At 39.7% G+C, this 23,090-nt stretch overlaps 1 protein-coding gene across 1 annotated transcript in view; it reads left to right on the forward strand.

The window, feature by feature from the left end:
* Positions 1-1,349: 1,349 nt before the first annotated feature.
* The window catches only part of NEB (nebulin), a 224,961-nt gene continuing 203,220 nt past the window's right edge, over positions 1,350-23,090 (forward strand). The window contains exons 1-10 of the mRNA XM_078451297.2: positions 1,350-1,416; positions 2,035-2,119; positions 2,645-2,710; positions 6,342-6,383; positions 8,047-8,268; positions 10,057-10,164; positions 10,641-10,745; positions 11,450-11,554; positions 12,230-12,334; positions 17,261-17,365. Of these exons, the coding sequence (XP_078307423.2) occupies positions 2,675-2,710; positions 6,342-6,383; positions 8,047-8,268; positions 10,057-10,164; positions 10,641-10,745; positions 11,450-11,554; positions 12,230-12,334; positions 17,261-17,365 (828 nt within the window). The 5' untranslated portion in view covers positions 1,350-1,416; positions 2,035-2,119; positions 2,645-2,674. The remainder of the gene's footprint in view (positions 1,417-2,034; positions 2,120-2,644; positions 2,711-6,341; positions 6,384-8,046; positions 8,269-10,056; positions 10,165-10,640; positions 10,746-11,449; positions 11,555-12,229; positions 12,335-17,260; positions 17,366-23,090) is intronic.

The following is a 23,090-nucleotide window of genomic DNA, read 5'->3' on the forward strand; positions in this document are numbered from 1 at the left end:
GCTCTTCCATACCCAGGGGACGTAGTTCCAGGTTAGCATTAGAATGTCTATGCTTTTTTTTTTTTTTTTTTTTACTTATATGATTTTGTGCTTTGTGTTTTAAAAAATGGGCCTGTATTATTTTTCAATTTAACACCATCTTTTAAAACACGTAACGAATAGTAAGTCAATTGTAGTTTACATCTGCTGGCTGGCGGAATGATCTCACGTTACACGCATGTCACTTGGTCATAGAACCTGTGAGAACATAGAAAACGAACAAGGTATAATCAGTTAAATGATAAAATGATGTGTCAATTTTATTTACCGCCATATGAATCACAGAAGGGGGAGGGGAGAGGTACATATGTTTGAAATGTGAGAATACTTACTAACAGCTAAAAAAGAGCTATTACAATATGTTTAATCCCAAATCCATGTCAAGATACGAGTGACCCACAGGGTTTTTGCCTTGGTACAGAGGAGTAGAGGGAGTTTAAATCTGTGAAAATTGTCTTTAGATAGAAAATTGTTAGGTAATTTTTACAAACTCAATGTCATACACTCTGACTTACCTAAGAGAGCATTAGCTTCTCCTAGTAATTTACTGATTTCGATTTTACCTGCTATTGTGTTTGGAAATTGAACCCTTTTGTGCTTGCATTCACACTTTGCCTCTAGAAGCCACCTGGCAAAAAGGAAAATCAGAAACCCAGTTACATATGAGAGAGGCTCTTCATTCCCAGCACCTGGCACTACTTAAGAAGGGAGTAGAAAATGAGTATGGTCTTGGCACCCCCCTCTGGTTTAGTAACAGAAAAATGATGGGGCCTATGCTCTCTAAATACACCCTGTGGTTATCTAGGGTCACATCAAATATTTTCACCTGTCATTTCGTTTTATCACGACTTTAGACATTGTTTTGCCAACTTGTTGTTTCATGAATTTTATTCCTTTATTTCTTTCACATTGACTCCTGAAACTTACCTGTAGCTCACCTGGTGAGCTGTACAAAAGGGGACAAATGACGTGAAGAAAGCAGCTACAGAAGGGTCACAGCCCCTCCAAGACATGCTTATTTTATCCTAATTTTTTTATGTGAATATGGTACTAAATAGGGTTGCAGGAAATGAGAGATTAAACCTAAATTTGAACTCCATATGCTGGAACTTAGGTAAAATTCCATTACATTTGAATAGTTCTAAGCAAGCAATTTGTTACCCTTTATCCTTTAGTGGAATTGATGAACAGGTGGTTTTTAGAAGATCACTCAGTATATTTAGCTTCTGAAATTCGAGCGACTCAGGGTCTGATTGGCTGCTGTTGCCACGTGATAATTGGGAGCCCAGGCACCAAGCTCGCTCTTGCCTGGGGTTCTCAGGAGGGGAGAGTTGGGAGAGGCTTTGCTGCTGAGGAAATTGATTTGATCGAGTAAAGGTAAGGCCAGTTTATGGCTTTTTCTGACATATTCTTTCTGGAGATGTTCTGCAGTTTCCGTTAAGTATTTTCCAAAGTTTGGGGTCATAACTGGGGAAGTTAGTGATGAAAGTGTGACTGGAAGAGCTTGTGACCCTATTGCCCTACTCAGGCCCTACTTACATCTGCCATGTGGTGTGTGATTAGAGTCAAGTCCTCTACTAACCAACTTACTGCTTGACTGAGTTGGCTTTCTCGTCCAAACAGAAAAATTTTTTAAAATGTTTTGCCTTTGATTTTTTTTTTTCTAAATATATTAGGATGAAAAAGGATCTATGTTCTGCATTCCTATATTTATCCTGTTCTACTGGGCTTCATTTGCCTCAGAAGGAGTGGCAGTTTCGCCAGCTTAACAAAACCAGCCATGGCGGGGTATTGGTTTACATGGCAAATATCTTTGGGCGAAGGGACAGCTGCTCCAAGTCATCATCCACTTTTATCAGGAGAGTCCCACTCTGGCGTCAAACTAAGAAGGCCTTGGGAGATCCTTTCGTTAGTTCCTGAATTAGAAGCTTGGGCCAAAGACCCACAATCTTACACATACTTCAATCAGTGCTTTAAACGTTTCCTATTTTTCAGGTTTGAGGAAGAGCTACAGAAACAGAAGAGAAAAATCCATAGAAGCCAATGGTGTTCGGGGGGGAAATAACCCCATTGCCTTGAGGTTTCTATTTGTTCTTCTAAAACGATTGATTTGTTTTTCTGTGTTCTAATTTCAAGCGTAGGCTAGAATGCTACCATGTATTAGAGCGGCGTGGGGACCAAAAGCAGCCCTCTTAGAATTTTGATGCTGGGGGAAAGTTCTAACTTCTGGGAGCCAAGCTGACCTCCCTCTCACTAACGCTTTTGCTTGAAAATGTCTTTCGGCAAGTATTTAGAAATAGAAATACTCTGTTTCTTTGAATCCAAACCCTCTCGCTTTCTTCCCTCAACTTCCTTTTGCAAGTTGTACAATGAACTCAATTGATCCCGTAGCTAGAAGTACCAGTATTTAACACGTTCCTGAGGGAATCAAGAGAGAGTAATTTGAAGCCTCAGTTGTTTAGACCTGTATTTAAATATCTTGCTTAGCCTCCAAGAATCTATGGGTATGTAGACTGGATAAGTCTTAAATTCTGTTTTTGTCATGTTATGATTTCAGTCCTAGGGAGAGATTCTAATGTGTTTCTATTTTTTGGAATATGGAAAGTTTGTAGGGTGCCACTACTACTCTGGGAAAATGGCCGATGACGAAGAATATGAGGAGGTCGTGGAGGTAAGACTAAAACACCTGACTCTGACAGCCAAGTGTTTTATGTAGCAACAATCGAAGCTGTGTAGGTGAATTAATCACTTGAAAAATACATTGTCTATTATAACTTCACAAAGACTCATTATTAAAGCATGAGAAAGGAATATTTTATGTTCGGTTTCACTATAATTATGTGGGATTTAGAATTGAAAAGAAATATCACTGTTTCCCACTTGTGCTTTTCTTTAAACTCTCAGAAAAACATGGTGTGGGGGAAAGGCGGGTTTTCATTTGTCTTCTAAAACTCCTTCTTTCCCACCTGCCAACTCTCCTGATCAAAGGGACAGAGGAGATGAAGAGAAAGTTCCGAAAACTGAACTCTATTTTTTAGTTTCTGCAGAGCAATAGGGAAAAAAGAGCTATTTGCTCTTTGCTTCAACCAGCTGATCCTCTATAGGGTGATATGGATTCAATGTTCAGAATAAGATATATGAGATTATACACATATGTAAGACTATATATACACATATATATATGTAAATGTGCACACATACCTGTAAATAGAAATTTGCCGTACTCACAAGTGACATTTGGAGCCAATCAGGATGTCAATCGGGGTCAGCTTTCTGACCAATCCTATTATATTTACCTAAGGGAACGAGACTAGCTTTTGCTTTTAAATTTTGGGGTGGGGGGAGGAAAGCAAAGACTGAAGTGGACATCTTAAAAAACTTCCTCTGGACATCTGACACATTTTACAAAGCTGTTAATTGTTTTATAAAAATTTTAAAATCACATTATGGTTTTTCTTCACCAGCTCTTGCCTTCAGCTTCACAGTCTAGAAACAAAACCTAAAGGCTTAGGGGCTATAATCCATATAAATATATTGCCATTGAATCTGAAAGTGCTTGATACTTCATAATTAATGATGATCTAAACATATGAAAATCTCCGAGTGCTGATGATACTTGGAGGTAGTTTTGAAAATCTGTGCTGCTTCATCAGAATGAAATTAAGAGCTACCCAGAACCAAATTCCAAATTAAAGTGCCAAAATTTGTCTTTGGAAGATTATTTTAGCGGCCAGTTTATGTTTAGGTGAAGAAAAATTTGTTATTCTACAAATAAAATTGCTTTTATTATTGAAGGATCTAGAGAAAAAAACACAGAATGAATCTCCTACAGTAGAACTTTCCACCTCTCTGGCTTAAGTGCCAAAGGCTACATTCTCAGTGCTCAGTATTATCACTGGTGTTATTTTTTTACATATGTCCTTATGGATCAGAATAATGTCTATTAAAACATTGACACAATTATACATTAGATTGCCTTCCCTATGGTGGTAATACCAGTGATAATTTTTAGCCTCCAACTTAAAAAAAAAATCCCTTGTTTTTCTTAAAATAATTGTATTCATTGGTCACTGGAAGTTATCCTCAGTGCTAGACTTGATTGATTTAACTAGATGTCATAAAAACGGAGGGGACTCCGTTTTTTTTTTTTTTTTTGACATTTTGAAATTTTTAGGCATCTCATCCTTGCCATTTTGTTCCTAGTACTGCTTCTGGGTCTGACCAGCAGTTGCTAAATGGATAGACTTCCTGCCAGAGAGTGTTCAACCAAGGGCTCTCTGACCTCAGAAAAGATGCCATGAAGAACGGGATGGTGGCAAATTTGAGAAGATGGTCAGGGAAGAGTTCAAAAACAAGAGCTAGCTTTAAAAATATATCTTCTGGGGACCTTGGACATCTAAATAAAATTGTGCTATCCATCTCTATTCAAACTTAAACTTGGATTTGGGGCGCCTTGGTGGCTCAGTTGGTTAAGCATCCGACTTCGGCTCAGGTCATGATCTCACGGTCTGTGGGTTCGAGTCCCACGTCAGGCTCTGTGCTGACAGCTCAGAGCCTAGAGCCTGCTTCGGATTCTGTGTCTCCCTCTCTCTCTGACCCTCCCCCGTTCATGCTCTGTCTCTCTCTGTCTCAAAAATAAATAAACATTAAAAATTTTTTTTTTTTAACTTGGATAGAAAGGACAAGAAGCAAGGATGTACTATCTAATTAGTGGCACAGCTCTAAAAAAAGTGAGATTTGGCATATATGTTAATGCCAACCATTTGGGTAACATTACTTTTTTTATAAGCTTCTTTCTGAGATACATTTACTAATGGTGAGAGCCCAGCAAAGGTAAAGTTGGATAGCTCCCAAAGATCTGCTTTTGCTTGGGGGCTCAGAAAATCCAAAATAGTTGTGAATCATTCATTTTAGTTTAAAATTTCTTCTCAAGTCACTGATGTTTTGTGTGGCCACAGGCATGGCTGTGTGTGGATCAGCATTAAACAGTATTCCCTAAAATGTCCAAATGATATTTCCTGTGTGACGAAGGCACAGGCATATAAAAGAGAAATTCTCTGTCCTTTCGGAGTTTGTGGTTTCTGTCGCTCTGTGCAAGGACACACTGATAGAATTAGATTTTAAACTAAAGAAATAGTACAGGAGCAAAGAAAGCCCAAGAGTAGGAGACAGTAGGTAAATTTTCTCCTATCTTCCTGCAGACGAAATAGAGCCTGCGGCCTATTGACAATGGTTAAATAACTTGATAAGCGTTCACTGAACCAAGGGGCAAAACAACAGAGGCCAACTGAGGGAAATTAAGAAGTCAGTGTTTTACCCTCTCCCTGAGTATGTTTTGGTGGCAGGGAAAAGAAAAAGGAAGCATAAAATGTTATACATTTTGTTGATTGAGAAAATGAGCCAAATGTTTCCTTTTTATCCCTTTCCTTTGTGCCTCGGCCTGAGGCTTTGCTTCTTGCTGGGTGAGGCTGGGGGAAGGATTCCACTCCCCTTACGCATCTGAAACAAAATGTCAGCCAGTTCCCATCAGCATCTATTTATTGCCCGTGATGTCAGAAGTAGAACAAAAGTAGGTTTGATTTCAGATCCAGGCTGCAGGCACCTCGCAGCCGTCAGCTACAAACTGCAGCCTAACTTTCCCACATCTTGTGCTGAGAAATCTGCATTTTTTCACTCTCCCCTTGGCATTTGTAAATTTTCATCTTTGCATCCTTTCAAGACCATTGTGCTATGAAAGGATACACCCCGCACTCTGGAAGAAACTTTCATTCCTTAGTAATCAGGAGGGTGTACGGATAATCGAGATGTGTATATGCTTTCGGGTCTATTATTTCCATGATACAATCCAGTTAAAAATGTTATTCACATTGAGGTTTCTGTTTCGTTTTATTGTTAGTCACAAATAGTGAGTTACGGCAAGTTTTTTTTTTTTTTCTGCCCAACCCACATACTCAGGATATTGTTAGTATATTTTTTTCTGCAAATTCTGCCCTGGGTACTGTAAGAAAAAGTCTTACCTTGTCTCAAGTTAAATAACTGCCCCTAATAAATAATCAGCCTCAGACACCTTTCTCATCACTCTGCATCTCCTTGCCTTGTCTGGTAGCATTCACTTTAACTCCCCTGAAGTTTCACAAAGCTAAAATGGGTCCCAAAATGTGAAGACGCTCCCTTGTGTACTTGCTTCCCACAGATAGTGCACACTGGCTGAGCTAGTGAAATAATCCAGTGGTTCAGCTGAGGCAGAGGAGAGGTGATTTCTGCTTTGTTCTCATGATGATTCCTTTGTGCTCTATTTATAGTACTACACAGAAGAGACAGTCTATGAAGAGGTGCCAGGAGAGGTAAGACCCAACCTGTGTCTGCATGAACTGCATGCTGATTAAAGCAGGCAGAGCCTTCCCCTCTCACAGACCTCCAGGGCTACAGGAGCTGGCAAAGGGAGAATCTGAGAAGAATCCCTCACCTACGTGTGCCCAGCAGCAGATGATACAAGAACGAATGCTGCTTGTTTGACAGAATACGTCCCTGTTCTTGCTATTGAACGTATCCAAAGTGATTGGGGATCATTCCCCCATTGTTCGTGTAGTATTTTTGGTGTAGGTGGTGCTCATTAAAGCAATATCAATGGCCATCACCACTCTGTGACTGCAGCAATCACATAGCCTTGGACATACGATTTGCATGGGAACCAGCTGTTTTATTATATAGAGTTGTAAGTTGTGGGGCACCGTCTCTGCCAACAGGGACAGCACCGCGAAGCCTATGTCCCTGATGGTGCAGTGAAGTGCCACTTAGATTTTAGCACATTAGGAATTCTAAGAAAGCCATTCCCATAGATATTCCAAGGTGGAACTTTTTTTCTAAGGTGAAATCCCTCACTCACGCTTTATTTTCTGAATAGAGCAGTTTTTCTTGATCGTGACAAACAGGGATGGCTATCCCTGGAGCCTGCTCCAAGAGCCTGTGATTGCATGAAACCTAACATTTGTAGATGCTGTGAACTGGTTCATTTCTCACCATCAACCATACGTCAGTAATAATGGGCAGAAAGCCACCTATTAGCAATGATCTGACAACACTAGGGGAAGTTGTCGTAGAGGTACAATTTCCTTGCTACTTAAGTTTCTCTTCATCATTTGGTACAGATGATATTAGCTGTGAAGGAAATCATGCTGTGAGAGGGATTGAAGACTTGTCTGCTTACCTTCTTTTCTTACATCCAGTATTTTTAACCTTGGACCACACCCAAACTTTGGGCCTTAGTTTCTTCCACTATACAGCCTGTTGTAAGAAACAGTCATTTCCCACCTACCGCATGCATAGGACTGTTGTAAGGATAATTACCCCCTTATGTTGTCATCGTTATCCTTGTCCACCTAAACATTTATTGGTGTAAATGGCACTCCGGTTCAGATTAATTAACTGACTAAGCCAAAAGAATGGTAATCACTTGTAATACTGATGTGATTCATTCTTTAGAATTCATTATTCTTTGTGTTAGACTGCAGGGGAGAATGCCTAAAGACCTGGGGAACAAGCAACCAACTTCTTCTTAGGCTCATTTGCAAGTGAATATAAAATCAAGAATTTGAGCTTTATTTGATCATCTTCATCTTTTGTTCTTTGATCCCACGTTTGCTTTTACTTTACCTAGACGATTTAAGATTTTAAACGGTTAAGAATACTGTATTTCTGATTTTCATCCAACCTTAAGGGGTTTGGGTTCTTTTCTACAAATGGAATGTTAAGGCCCTGTAGCAAATTACTAAGGAGTATACTTTTTGTTCCACGCCATCTTGAACAGTCAGCATTCAGATTTATGTAACGTGATGTACTTTCATATGGACCGAGTATATGATTTACTGCTTTGACTGGCTTTAAATATGTAGGAATAACACTAGGAATGTAAGTCTGACTCGAGGTCAGAATAATGTGTATATACAAGATCATGATATCACGGTTTTTACTTACATAACAATGTTGAACTGCATGTCACATTTTCAGACAATAACAAAAGTCTATGAAACTACGACAACAAGGACAATCACATCTGACTATGAGCAATCAGAAACTTCCAAACCGGCACTGGTACAGCCAGTATCGGCAGAGCCGGTACCAGCCAAGCCACTGGAGAGGAAGAGGGTTATCCGGAAGAAATTGGATTCTTCTAAGTTCATGACGCCCTACATTGTACACAGTCAGAAAATGCAGGATCTCTTTAGCCCTGTAAGTTTCAAACCATTTCTGCTAATCTGGCTCTATTAGTGAGAAATTACTGATCTCTACCGACTCTGTTTTGGATGCTAGCTGGATTTTGTTTCTCAACCTCCTATGAGACAACAACTTATTCTGCAGAAATATAAGCTCTTGTGACTCTTTAATTTTCCTTTCCTCTAATTCATTTGCACCATTGCAGTATCAGGGAAAACATCCTTTCTGAAATTATTCCCACAAATTAAGCAGAAGGCCAATCGTACAGCATTTATTGGTATTTAATCACAATTTGTTAGCCAATCTAGAATAATGAAGTCCTGAATATATTCAGTTGAAATCAGTTCAAAGAAGCTAAATAACGTCTAATTAAAACTATGCCTGAGCAGGATACCCCTAAAGTAGACTAGTTAACAATATGTGAAATGATCTTTAAGAGTTGTATAGCGAAGAAGAATGTGTAGTTCAGAACACCAGGATCAGAGTAAGAACTCCTCTGAAATAAGGATTGGAATGTTCGACTATACCCCAGAACAGTGGATTTTAACTGTGGCCGCACATTGGGATCCTCTGGGAGGTTTAGAATTATGGATACCCAGGCTGTTCTGGTTTTATCCGCGGTTGGGACCTGTGCATAAAGATTTTTAAAAGCGGCCCAGGTGGCTCTAACGTGCAGCCTTAGTCCAGAATCACTGCTGTTGAAGGTCCCTCGTCCTTAACTTTCCATGTGCAGTTAGACTGTAACAAGTTATACTGACTGGAAGCAGACTGGATCTCATTTATTGATTGTCCATGTGGGCTGAGGTCTCACTAGGTGGCATAGCCTCCAGCAGCTTTAAAAAAACGAAAAGCAGCTCAGGGGAACATTGGATTATATAGGACTAAATGCTTATGTCAAAAGCATCCTGTTGCGATTGGTCAGTAAATATTTATGTCTGGTTTAGTGTTAACTCCTGGGGACTATTTGGTAAATTTCTAGTTCAGAGTCTCGAATGATCTAAAACCTAGTTTTCTAAGACTTTGATCTGTAAAAACAAGATTATTTTGCCTCCTTTATCCTTGCGGTATTCAGCAAAAAATAGAAAATTTTTTGTCAGTTTGTTGCCATAAAGTCTCAAATTCTGACACTAATATCCTAGAACTTCTGCTAGCTTGAAGAAAATGTTGTCAAAGGTTTATAGTATTTTTAAAATGGTTACTGATAAAATCAAGAGTATAATTTAGATTGCTGACTACATTCAAGAGTACTATTGAAGCATTAATAATGATAAATTATACATGTTGTTATTAAAGTGAGAACTCTGTATATTTAGCAGAAATAACAAAATTGCATTCCTTTTCAAAATACTCCATAATTCAGACTTTCCATTAATTCAGCTGGTGTCTCAGCTATCTGAACCACTGAGATTGAACTCCTGAATGGAATATTTTTGCATTGTATTAGCAATCAAATCTTTTCAGATAATTTCTATATTTGCTAAAATTATTGAGGTTCTGGCTTTTTATGTGTGCATTTATGTGTGCAATAAAAACATTGAGAGAATCATTTTAGGGCATTTCCAAGACAATAGTCTGTAATAAAATTTCTACTGTCTCAAGTATCCAACTGTGTTTAGGAAGAGCAATTAACAAATCTATTTTAGTTTTTGCTGAGAATCAGGGTAGGGGACAAAAAGCTGTTATAACTGATAATTGTTAGAATTTGCAGGATTTTTTTTTTAATCTATTGGAGATAAATACATTGCCTGAAATTTCTGCTGCTGTCTTATCAGGTTTTAGGCTAATATCTGATACTCTTTTCAGAATAAATACAAGGAGAAGTATGAGAAAGCTAAAGGACAGCCATATGCCATCACATCCGATACCCCAGAACTTCGCCGAATCAAGAAAGTACAAGATCAACTCAGTGAGGTGGGCTGCATTGCTAAAAGAAAGAAGACAGACATGTCAAAAACATGCCCATCACTGGGAATTGAGGGCTTTAATTGGTGTAGAGAAAATGAGCAGTCGGATTGCTGTGAGCCAGTCCAGAAATCTAGAGGAAGTATTGGCTATAGATTATGTTGCTCTAAATGTGAACCCCAAGAGACCTCTAAAAGCTTGGCTTAGCAAGTTAGCTTAAGAGATAGGAGATGGTAAATTCGAATTCACTGTGGTCTTCCATGTAGGAGAGCAGGGAGGCTGAAATTCAGCCAGGAAAGCAGATATGCAATAAATGCAGGGACTCTGCAGATTTTTGGAGATCACAGTTTTCTACCTAAAATGTGGAAAGTCTGCTTTGTGGTGCAGACGTTGAGTCATTGGGTTAATGCCCTTTTGTTAGAAGATACCCTTTAGTATACTCACATGTGCATGCCTGTCATGAACTCTGTATATTATTTCTGCAGGTTAAGTATCGAATGGATGGCGATGTTGCTAAAACTATCTGTCACGTAGACGAAAAAGCAAAGGACATTGAACATGCAAAGAAAGTGTCGCAGCAAGTCAGTAAGGTGAGGTCATGTTATGGATGGCTGGGATGCTAAGTAGCACGTAGATTACCTCTACCTGGCCTTAGAGGAGAAAACTGGACAGGCCTGATCCTGCTCACCAGTCTCATTTAAATCCAGGGGCCTCATGAGCTCTGGTATCCACACATGTCAGGAAGGCTGCACAGATGACTGAAGTGGCCGTAGGACCTATGGTGGATTGGAGAGCATATGCCCTGCAACTCAGCTCCAGGCAGCTGCTATACAGAGTGCAGTCCCGATGTCCCCAAAGTCTCTGATTTATTTTTAAAGAGGCTAGGGAGCTTCATTTTTATGAGAAATGCTCAAATTTCAAATGTAGGCAACTAATTAAAAACATTTAAAAATAACACATAAGTCAAAAGAAACACGTTTACTATCCAAATTGAGCCAATGACCAGTAAGATTGCAGCCTTTAAAAGGAATCTATAGAGAATCATAATCATGATTTAGTTAAAAAAAAAAAAATCAGACTTTTCAAGTAAAAGCTTACTAATGCAGGAAAAGTATTATGGGATGTTGACATGGTCAATGTTTTCACCATTGATGCTAGTAAAACACAAAGGCACAAGGGCAGCCTCTTGTGTGAGGACACTTTGATAATGAAAGACTTCACAACACTGTGTTCTCTAAACCCTCATGCCCTTGGGGGAGACATCAACCACACATCCTCTGCTCTTTCTGACTAGGTTTTATACAAGCAGAACTGGGAAGACACCAAGGATAAGTACCTGCTTCCCCCTGATGCCCCTGAACTTGTCCAGGCAGTTAAGAACACAGCCATGTTCAGTAAGGTAAGAGCTTCTGCTCTGTCATGACTTCTGTCTTCCTATGTCCTTCCAATGTGTAATTTAGAGGAATACCCAGTACTTTTGATAATCGGGAATGCAGTTCCTCAGTCTTTTTATGAGTATCCTTGAGCCATGCAGGTTGCAGGGGTAGGTGTTGGCAAGGAGGAACTGAGAAGAAAGCTGTGGAGTAGAGGAGAGGAGAGGGTCCTGGTGGGAGCCTGAGCAATCCTGATGAAGGAACACATGGGGAGAACGAAGATGCACCGGGGAACTGGCTCTGAGAGACCCACAAAGTATAGACCCTGGGCTACACTTTGGGTATTTCTGGCCATCACTCTTACTCAATGTTTATTTTCTGACAGAAACTATGCTAAGTGCCTCCCGGCTCCTTACACTTGGATTAGTACTTGTTGCAGGAAGCAGGTGAAGTCCCAGAGAAGAAACCAAGTCAGACACATTTACTCTTCTGAAAATAAGATTTGCCAGGAAAGCAGGACGAGCTATTAATAAATATGACTCTGACTGGGTGGAAAGGGGAAGGTTATCTGTGGATTCTATTTACCTTTGATCTCACCTTGCCCTTGGCTCTTTTTGCTATTGATGGATGAATTCAAAATTGTATATTTCTTGTAAGTGTGAGCTCACTTTCTCATAACTTTTCACTCTTTCCTGATTTAGAAACTATACACTGAAGACTGGGAAGCTGACAAGAGCTTGTTTTACCCATACAATGATAGTCCAGAGCTGAGGAGGGTTGCCCAAGCCCAGAAAGCCCTCAGTGATGTAAGTAAAATACAGTCAACCTCATTGGCAGGGTGGAATCAGAAGACCTCAGATTGTCTTCTGGCCACATGTTCATTGCAGTTCTTCTTTCGAAAAGACTAACTGTCATTATTGCAGATGAATACATCTAGAGTCATTATAATTTATGATGTCTACTTAAATCGGATTTTATAACTTATATTAGATATAATTTAGTCCAATCTTGTTTTTTCATAGGTGAAGAACCTGAGTCTAAGACCACATAGGTCATTAGTGGCAAAGCCCAGATTAGAGGCCTGGTCTTGTGATCTCAAGACCAGTGTTCTTTCCACTGCAGCATCTGCCCTCTGTCCCCTTGGCTGGGGTTGAAGTTTTTCTGTGACGTTACAGGGGCATTTTTAAAAACCTATTGAGATCATAGCCACTTTCCCAAACATATTAAGTGAAAAATGTTATTGAACTATCCTAATTATGAAGTCTGAATTGTGGTCTGTCCCCCTTTTTCTACATGGACTGCCATACTTGTCCAAACATGTTTGTGTAGTTACTTCGCAAAAAGCTCTTGCCATTGGGTGTACAAGGAGGATATTTCAGAGTTAGTAAAAATCAGCAGTCCCCTGGCCAGAATTTTAGCATTTTAGACCTTGAAAACAGTTAATTAGAGGAACTAAAAAGCCTAATAGTTTTAGTCCTTAGGTTGAAAGCAGTGGCAGCAGCAGAGAGCCCCACTCGATTCTAGCACTTTCCCTTGTTTTGAGGTTCTTTATTTCTTGACCCCTGGATTTGTTAGCTGCCGTATTGAAAAGACTACTACTCTAGTCTTCAGGAGAGCACTGTTTTATTATTTAACAAGTTGTTTTTCATTCAGTTGTCAACTAAGCCCCGGGAACCTCTTACATTCACTGTGAATGTAAGTCAGTTGAAATTTTCAACAAGTCAGTTGAAAATTACTGTGATTTACTTCCAGTGGATCTTAGGATCCTATCTTGCCCTGTACTGGAATTATGCATATTCATTTGATGGCATCTCCAGCTTTTGAGGTCTAATTTTTTATTGCCTCTCACTTGATATCATTTGCAAATTTAGTGGGCATATTTCTATCTCCATTTGCATATAATTGGTTAAAATATAGCATAGAAATACTCCTATCTTTCCATAGAGTAAGTTAGGAACTAATGAAGCCATAACAAAAATTTAAGGCCGTCTAGTACACAGTACCCATTTTGATGTGTAGGGACCTCTTGTTTCTCTTTTAACTTAGCTTTTCGGTTCTGTATCTCATAAATCTACAATACTGTTGTGTAACCTTTATCAAGTGATCAATAGTTATCTGTTGAAAGTCCATTATGCATGCATACCTAGCAGGATAGAAAAGTATAAGAAGTTTTCATATCCTTTCCCTTGAGAATTTATAATCAGGCTGATAACATGAAAGTGTTATATATTAAATAACATGAAAAACTTTTTAATTTTTTTAATTTTATATTTTTATATTTATATAGAAAGCAAATTCTATAGTCTAATACTTGCTGAAAGACAGGGCACATGCAAGCAGTTAGCAAAGGCCATGTGGAAGTGGTAATTCAAAGGGAATGGGCAGTGATGAACAGGAAAGGCTTTTCAAGTAGAGCGAGCACTTGAACAAAGGGACAGAAGTGAAATGAGTCTAGAGAGGGCAAAGAAAGTGAATGCTGTGTGTGCCTAGTTAGGAGACCATGTTTAAGAAACTGGCAGCAGGACCTTGAAAATCAGGCAAAATCATATCATAGCTTTGACATGATATGTATTCAATAAGAGATATCGTATGATTTTGGTGGGGAAAACAATATGCTAAAAGCAAATGGAAAAATTTTACAGACAATACAGTGCATTGAGACTAGAAAAATTGTGATAATTTTAAGAAGGCTATTTTAAGTAATACAGAAGGATTGAAGGGATGACAGGGACAAAGGAGAAGAAGAACAGAATCTGAAGGTAGTAAGTATTGTAAAAGTGTTAAGGACATTGGATATTGGAGATGAAAGAAAGAAAGGAGCCATAGAGGAGTTAAGGTGAAAGACTGGTAGTCTGGGTATATAGGGGTACAAGTGGTAAATATGCATTCGTGGCAAGAGAAATGGAGTTGAGATAATGGAACATTCAGATCAAGACATTTTATAGATAAATTAGAAATTTCATACTGTTGCATAGGTGTGAGAGCAGGAAAGAGATTAACACTTGAGAGTCATCAGAATAAAAGTGACAGCTGCAGGCGTGACCATGTATGAGGGAGGCAGAACAGTGTATGGCCAAGGGCAGAGTTTTGGAGGACACCACACTTAGGACATCTGGAAAGGAGCCAGCCACGAACAAAGAAGTTGAAGGACAACCAGGAACTGCCATGTCATGTAAGCCTAGGAAGAGGTTTCCAAGAAGACACTTAATCTCCAAATGTCTCCCTTTACCCATAAAATGGAGAGATGAAGGGACACCTCATGCCACTCTAGTGCTATGGACTTTGAACAGGTAAAGTTGGCCACATATTTTGAGATCTCTCAGTAGACTACATAATGGAGAATATATAACAATGAAGTAAAATCTTCCCATCTTTAGAAAAACTTGGCAGTTAAGGTATGGCTTTTATTCTTTATTTTTTATGTTTTGCAGATTAACTATGCACTAAGTATCAGATTACCAACATGCCTATGAATAATGTCAGTACCGTAAACTTCTACAGTTATTGGGCACAGAACCCTAAGCAAACTGTTGTTCACAGAACATACGACTGGATAGGCATGTAGATTTCAGACTAAGGGCTTGGATTCAGAGGCTTTCTCTCCCTCTCCTGCACCTTCTTCCAGTTTCTCTGAACCCTACTTACTATGTTTTTCTTGTTATCTAAGCAGAGACAAAATACTTTGCAAACCCCAAGAGAGTCCTTAAGCTGGCCAGAGTGCAGAATTCTAACTATACAGAATTCTGAATAAGATTCCTGAGAAGTTAGGACTTCCAGATCTGATTTCTCTGAAAATTCTTGACAGAATGTCATAGTTAGTAAACATTTTTCTTGATAGGATGTTGCATACTCTCTGAGGACTTAGCCAGCCATGGAAAATACCAATTGCCCTATGCCTAAAATAAAGTCTTCACTACTTAACAACAACAACAACAACAAAAAGATTGAGCAGTAGAATTAATATAAGTACATTTTAAAATTGCTCTTTTGTATCCCTGTTGATTTAATGTTCATAAAAGCTTTTGTTATAGGCAGTAGGTAGACATTATTAAGCTAAGACATAGCTAGACTTGGTTAAACCATGAAGGAGATGACTGGGACCTTTGAACTATCCAACTTCTTTATGTCGTAAATAAGAATACTGCCACATGGAAGGAGAAATAATTTGTAGAAGTCTCACAAGTGAGTAGGAGAAGAGTTGGGATGATAAATCTCCTTTTGTGATTTCCCCCAATGGCCACAGTGTATAAAACACACATTCAGAAATCAATCATTGAACCTTCACTCTAGTCAGTTTCTGTGCAAGCCACAAGTGTTCACAGATGAGCAGGTATGTTTTCTATCATCCCAGAGCTCATAGTCCAAGGTGGGACAGATGTGTAAGCAACCAATCACAGTGTCATCTGATAATTCCTTTAAAGGAAGTAAGGGCCAAGTTGAGTGAGATCCCAGGAAAAGTTCCTCAGGTTAGGGAGGGGAGACTGTGACGTGGAGAATGAGCAGCAGCTTGCAGGCACATGGGGAGAGTGTGGAGCTGGGGCATTCCAGGGAAAAGGGAACAGCAGGTACAAGGTTCAGAGGCATAAGAGGTTTTTGTGGGTCTGGGGACCTACAAATAGTTCTGCATTGTGGGGGCAGGGCTCAAGATTGGTGGAAGAAAATGTCTAAGTAGTCAGTAGTGGAGGAACAAAGGAGGGAAAGAGTGAAGGCGCTGCATGATTAATAGACATGATACTTATTTTAAGACAAGAGAGGCCTTTCACAGGCTGAAGGAAAGGAACCAATGAAGAGGGAGCAGTTGAAGCTGTCAAGAAAGAGAAGGGGCAATGGATGGATCTAGGTCCAGAGGGCTACTGGAGGGATCAGCTGTCTGAGTACAGGACTCCTGCCCTACAAGGGTTGATTCTCTGAACCATGCAGCAGGTGGGAAGGAGGGATGAGTACAGGGAAAGCTAAGCATATGTATAGCCTCCCTTTACTCTATGAGAGAGGAAGCTGAGAGTTGACTGGGGGCCTAAGGACAGTCTTGGGGTTTTACACTAGCCACTGAAAGTAGAGACTGACCAGAGATGCATAATGGGGTTTTCAAGCTTCATTGAAGGCAAAGTGGCAATTGGATACCATAAACTCAGAGTATCGGGCACAGAGCCCCAAGCAAGCTGTTGTTCATAAGCACGTATCACTAGGTAGGCACCCTGACTTCAAGCTAAGGGCTTAGGTTCAAGAGGCCCCCTCTCCCACTTCTGTACCTTCTTCCAGTGGCCCTTTTAATCATGCTTATCACATTATCATTATCCAATCAATAGAGTTGTGTGATTTTCTTCAGTGTCACTCATCATCCTGGATATAAGATTAGAGGAAGTGTGTAGTTGAGTTGATCCAGAGCTAGGGGTATGGTAGCTGATGTAAAGACAAGAGATTGGGAGTTGAGGATGCCAGTTAACAGAATAATTTCAACTGCAAATCATGGCATGGATATAAATGGAAGGAAACAGATCTAGGATTAATAATCTTGAAGAGGGAAGACTTAACGAAATAGGAATTGCTGGTAATACTGAGAGCAAGGGCGTGTAGCATCTGCAAGGATAAGTTACTGTTATGTGATAGACTAAAGTTTAACACTTCAAATACAGATGAATACATAGTCTTTTTCAAAATTGCCAACAAATGGAACATGGGAAATAGAATAATTTTCTGTGGCTCATGAGCGTCCCTGTCTTTTATTTTGTCAGATCGCCTACAAAAAAGGTCATGCTGAACAGCAATCTCAATTCACATCTCTGCCGGATCCTCCAGATATAGAGTTTGCAAAGAAAGTGACCAATCAAGTGAGCAAGGTAAGTACATAGGACTGGCCTCCCTTGAAAACTCTGACTTAATAATCTCAAACATCAGAGAAAGTAAGTAAGGGGGATTTAAAGACCCAATGCCAACACTGTAAGGGTGTTTTTGCAATATGACTCTGAAAAGTCGGCAGCAAAAACATTACATCCATGAACATCATGGAACCATGTTAATAAATGTTTAGCCAGCTTAATGGCTCCGTGATGAGGAAATGCGAAAGCCGCATTTTGAAAACGGAACCTGTGCCCTGATGTCATTTAACATTTTGACTTGCAGGAGTGATACTAACAAAGAACTGAGTCCCCGCACGTTTTCTTTGGAGGATCTGATTGTTTTAATTCAGTGTACAGTTTTATAGCTGTCAGTCAGACATGGAGAAAATAAGAATGCATGTGTGATCTCTCAGACATAGCCATTAGTTTGACAGCCATGGGCAGTGCACCTCATAACTTTTAAAGCCCAGGCAAACAGCTTAGTCTGTCTATATTTAGGCTGGTAAGCTAGCTCTGAGGAATGCAGGCCTGACAGAGAATGCAGAGAGACAGATGTCCAACTGGTGACCAGACCCATGCTAAATTCCTATTTTAAATTGGTTCAAATCAGGCCACTTTCTCCTGGGATACTGCTGATTTTAAATACTTTTTTCTTGGCCCTCTGTGGAGTTGAGTCCCAGTTTGGTCTTCTGCTTGAATTTTGATGGAACCTCAAGGTTTCCATTTTGTTTAGGTATTTTGCAGGAAAGGATGTCTCTAGTAAAGAAGAAGGAAGAAAAGTTATGGATGATGAAGTCTATTCAATGATGTTTGTAGTGTCTGATATTGCAGACTACTAACTGTATAACCAGAGGCTATTTGGAGAATCTGCTAAGTACAGTAACTTTTCACTAATAGGAATGCCATGACCCTGAAATTTGCCCAGGACTAAGCGGAAATGAACTTTAGAACTGTCCATAAAGAGCCGGCCTACTGAAAGTGTTGATATTTAAATAAGATTGGGAAACAAGGGTGATGGAAAACAAGGGTGATGGACCTTTTTTTGAAGAAAAAGAAAAAGCTCCTTTCAAGTGGTTATTTGTAAAGAAAAATTTATTTTTAATTTTTATTTAAAACATATTTTAAAAGCTATCTTACTATTGCAACATGCTTTTACCTTGAGTGTGCAGTGTGGGTACTTGAATGTGATAAAAAATAAATCACTTTCACACTGCTCCAGTCTCCACTAATTTAGACACACCAGTCTAGAAGTGCACTCATCAATATAGTAGCCATCATCCACATGTGACTATTGAGCATTTGAAATGTGATTGTATAAACTGAGGGTCTTCTCTGTGTGAAATATACACTGGGAACACTTAGTATGACCAAATGAATGTAAAATAGCTCATTCATTATTTTTATACTGATTACAGGTTGAAATAATATTTTTGGACCTATTTGTTAAGTAAAAATATATTATTAAAATTAATTTCCCACCTGTTCCTTTTTACGTTTTAAAAATTGGCTACTAGAAAATCTAAAATTACACTGGCAGCTTGCATTATATGCCTGTTGGACTGTGCCACTCCAGCCGGATACGGTGGCATCATTAGACACTTGAAAACCTCACCGGGGCTGGATTTGCCCTTGTGGAATAACAATGTGAGCCAAGGGAGAATGGGGGAGGATGAAAGTCACCATATTTGGCTGTTTATCCCAGTCTTCCCCAAATACCAAGTTCTTAATGGCTGCTGTGCATTCAAAATAACACTCACTTTAGGAGGAAATGCTTATGATCTGTAGCAGTCCATCCAAAAACAAACCATCCAATAAGAGAGGAGTCGGGCTGCAGGTGGAGGAGAAAGAGGTGATTTTGCTGTGGGACCTACCTCTTTTCTCTTGAAGTATTCCCCATGGTCATGGGCTCTGATGCATGTTTCAGTATCATCATTTCCTTTCTTTCCAAAATAGATTAAATCCCCTTATGTACTCACTCTTATGTATTTAAATTCAGCATTTCCTTGTCTGTGTCTCCCAATACATCCCTTTGTCTTATAGCCTTTATTTCATACATTAATATAATGATCGTATATCTGTAATGATTTATATTGCTTATATATTGATTATATTCTGTTTACCAGCTTTCCTTACTGTACCTGTCAGAATCAATTCTCTTACCTTTGTCTTTGGCCAAAGGCACCAGCTCCAATACCAGCACTCATCCTGGCTCAGCTGCATTTTGTAGCCCTAACACAGATGGACAGGCAGGCAGGGTTGTTCATTAAGCAAGCCTTCCAGGTGAGGACACTATGCACACTACAGCCAGCTGAAAGTGGGGTCCTGAATGCAACATTGGGAAGTCCCTTTAGTTTCTCTGTGCTTGCTTCTCTGCTTCTTTCCAGGTTCGTAAAAGGAGAAATGTGAGACTTCAGGTTAGAATTTCCAGTTCAGGGACGTAGAGTTGAAAGGAAAGGCTCTGTTTCCTCTACTCTCTATGCGTACTTCTGCCACCAAATGGGTTTTTTACCACACCAAACAAATTCTCTGACGCTAAATTGGTGTCCTATAATTCAGTTCAATTGACATTATCTTCTTGGAGTTAGCTCAGATCTCACAGGTTAAGGGCCCAGACCCATGAGACTACCCCTACTTCAGACACTAGTCATAAGTCTGGACCTCCCATACTTTGGACTATAAATCCGGGTTCCCATGATCCCCTCCTCAAGTTTAATAATTTGCTAATAATTGGCTCACAGAGCTCAGGGAAACCCTTTTTTATGTTTATTACATGATAAAGGACACCGATGAACAACCAAGATAAAGAGGAACCTGGGGTGAGGTCCCGAAGGGTCCCAAGCACAGGACCTTCTGTCTCTGTGGAGCTGGGGCATACTACTCTTCCAGCGTGTGGATGTGCTTACCAAAATGGAAGCTGTATGAATTGTGTCCTTCATGGATTTTTATGGAGGTTTCATCCCATAGGCCTAACTGATTATTAACTCCGTCTCCAGCCCCTCTCCCCTCCTCAGAAAATGAAGGGTGAGGTGGAAAGTTCCAAGCTTCTAATCATGGCTTGGTCTTTCTCATGACCAGCCCCGATCATAAATCTATCCAGGAGTTGTCTCATTGAAACAAAAGACAACCCTATCACTCAGGAGATTACAAGGTTTAGGACTTCTGTGTTAGGAACTGGAGGCAGTGACCGATATATACTATTTCACTAGGATGTTTTTTAAAAAATATCTTTCAGGAAATACTGTTACACAGCATGAAGATGCCAAACTGTGATCTTCTAAAACCACGGAAAGTCCTCTATAATAAAGAATTAGGGGGAGATCTCCATTGATAGCAACAGAAGAGATTTGGTTGAGTAAGGAAAGCATCCCTGGGCCCACTGTAGGCAATGAAAATACCAGTTGGGAACCCCTCCACAATTCTGAGAGGATAACTTGTCTTCAAATGAAACTGTCAGAAGTCCCAGTATTTAGCTACTCATAGAAAAGAGTGAAGAGTGATTAACTAAACTGGCTTTGTATTCCTTCTGTTTGATAACCACATCAAAACCACAGATGCAGATAGGGAAAGTAGAAAATGAAACCATGTGTTTAAGTAGGACATTAGTGTGTCCAATTTGTGGCCCAATGGAAGCACTCTCAGCTCATTTCTGGGGAGGAAGGACTATGGGGAAGCAATTTTACTACATCTGTTAACATGCAGTTACTCTCTTGCCCACAGAAGGTGTTTCATAGCTTGTAATTGACTCAATGTACTTTCCTCTGTTAAGTGAACACAGAATCTTAGAGAATATTAAATTGATTCTTGCTGCCAGATTTCCATTGATTGGCTTTACCTATGACAGAGTTGGACAGAAGAATTAGAGTGGGGTTGGGGGGAAAGTTGGATGTTGGACCCTGGTACGGCTAACAATCTCTGTGTACCACATAAGTACTCAGGCCTTGCTGCCAGACTCGTAGAATAAGACCACTTGGTTGACAGAGGAGGTACCACATAGACACATACCTCACTCTCCTTCTCATTCCTCAAGCTGCAGGCCTTCAGCCTTTTAACTCCTCTCCTACCTATAGATGGAGGGGAAGGCCATAACTTCCTCAATAGATAACAAGCCCCAGCCTCTTTCCTTACAATGAAAATCTTCCCACACTTGGGAATACTCAGGGGTGGATTGTGAGAGATCCAACTCTATGGTGACTGGTTTATGAAGAGGAAGAAGTGGGGAAGGACTTTGGGTGAGGGTGCTGGATGGTCTTGTACTCTTATTTTTCATCGTGTTTTAATATCTTTTAAAAAATCAGACATCCATCTCTTAATGTAAGAATTTTAATTTTCTTAACAAATCTACATATGTGATTCTAATTATTTCTTCACAATAACCCAACTTTTGGATCTCATTAAGAGAATCTGCCTTCTCAATTTTAAATCCTATCACAAAGTTCTGGGGATATATCAGGCCCAATTGCCCCTATCCCCTAATCTTAAAGGTCTCTTCCTTTGCCAGCAAGCAGAGAAAGGGCAGTATTCCACCAAAAATGTGGATTTGGAGGTCTTAACCTGGGGTGTGTATACATCAAGAACCTCTGAAGTTGTGTTTATGGGCATTTTATAGCTTTCTCAGATTTCTGAAGAGGTCTATTAGCCAAAAAGATTAGAAATACTTCTATAGGCAATCAGCAAATCAAAACATCCGTTTTGACCAATTGAATTCAGTCAGTTTTGACTGACTAAAGAGTTGACTTCAATTTTTAAAACTTCCAAAGAAGAGAGTAGGCAAATTGACACTTAAATGTAAATATTATCTCAACAAAGATTTTCACTGAAGAATACACATGCGTGTGCATACACAGACACACACACACAGAATTTTCTCCAGAGTTTCTTACTCTGTTATGCTAGCAATGTTGGCAACATTATTGTTATAATTATTATACCATACATTTGTTTAGCACTGAAGAGTTTGCAAAGGACTCTTCAGGGTATAAACTTATGTAAACTTTTCAACAGTCCTCTGTGGAAGGAATTATTATTGCCGGTGCTGTGGTTAAGAACCCTGAAACTTGGAGAGGCTAAGCCACATCTTTGGTAATGATGGACTTTAGTCTTGGGCTCAGAGCTTCTGAACTCCATCCCAGGAATCTAAAATTTATAGTTATGAAAAACACTTGGCTAGCATTTAGCGTATTAGCCTCTTGAGAAGAATGGATAAAGGTATTTGAGAGAGGGCTGAGCATCCTTTAACTCAAACTCACTGGCTTTGCATATCACTCATCCTTGGTACTGGTTCTGTTGAAGGTATACCAGAAAATCACTTTCTTTTTTCCTGAAGAGTGAAGTGGGGGTGTAGGCATGCAGACACTTTGAGACTTGCTGGTTGTTAACACATTTCTATGAGCCAAGAAGGGGAAATTGTTATAACCCAGCTCTGGCTCATATGCCCAGGTTTGGGATTGACTGGTTGAATTTTATTGTAAACATATATATTTTTTAAATGTTTATTTATTTGAGAGAGAGAGAGATGGAGCATGAGTGGGGAAGGGGCAGAGAGAGAGGGAGATGCAGACTCTGAAGCAGGCTCCAGGCTCTGAGCTGTCAGCACAGAGCCTGATGTAGGGCTTGAACTCCCAAACCGTGAGATCATGACCTGAGCCAAAGCCAGACGCTTAACTGACTGAGCCACCCAGGTGCCCCTAATTTTATTTTAAGAACACTCTAGGCCAAGGCAGTTTGA

Source organism: Panthera onca, chromosome C1 (genome assembly GCF_046562875.1).
Source record: "Panthera onca isolate mPanOnc1 chromosome C1, mPanOnc1 haplotype 2, whole genome shotgun sequence".
Taxonomy (NCBI): domain Eukaryota; kingdom Metazoa; phylum Chordata; class Mammalia; order Carnivora; family Felidae; genus Panthera; species Panthera onca.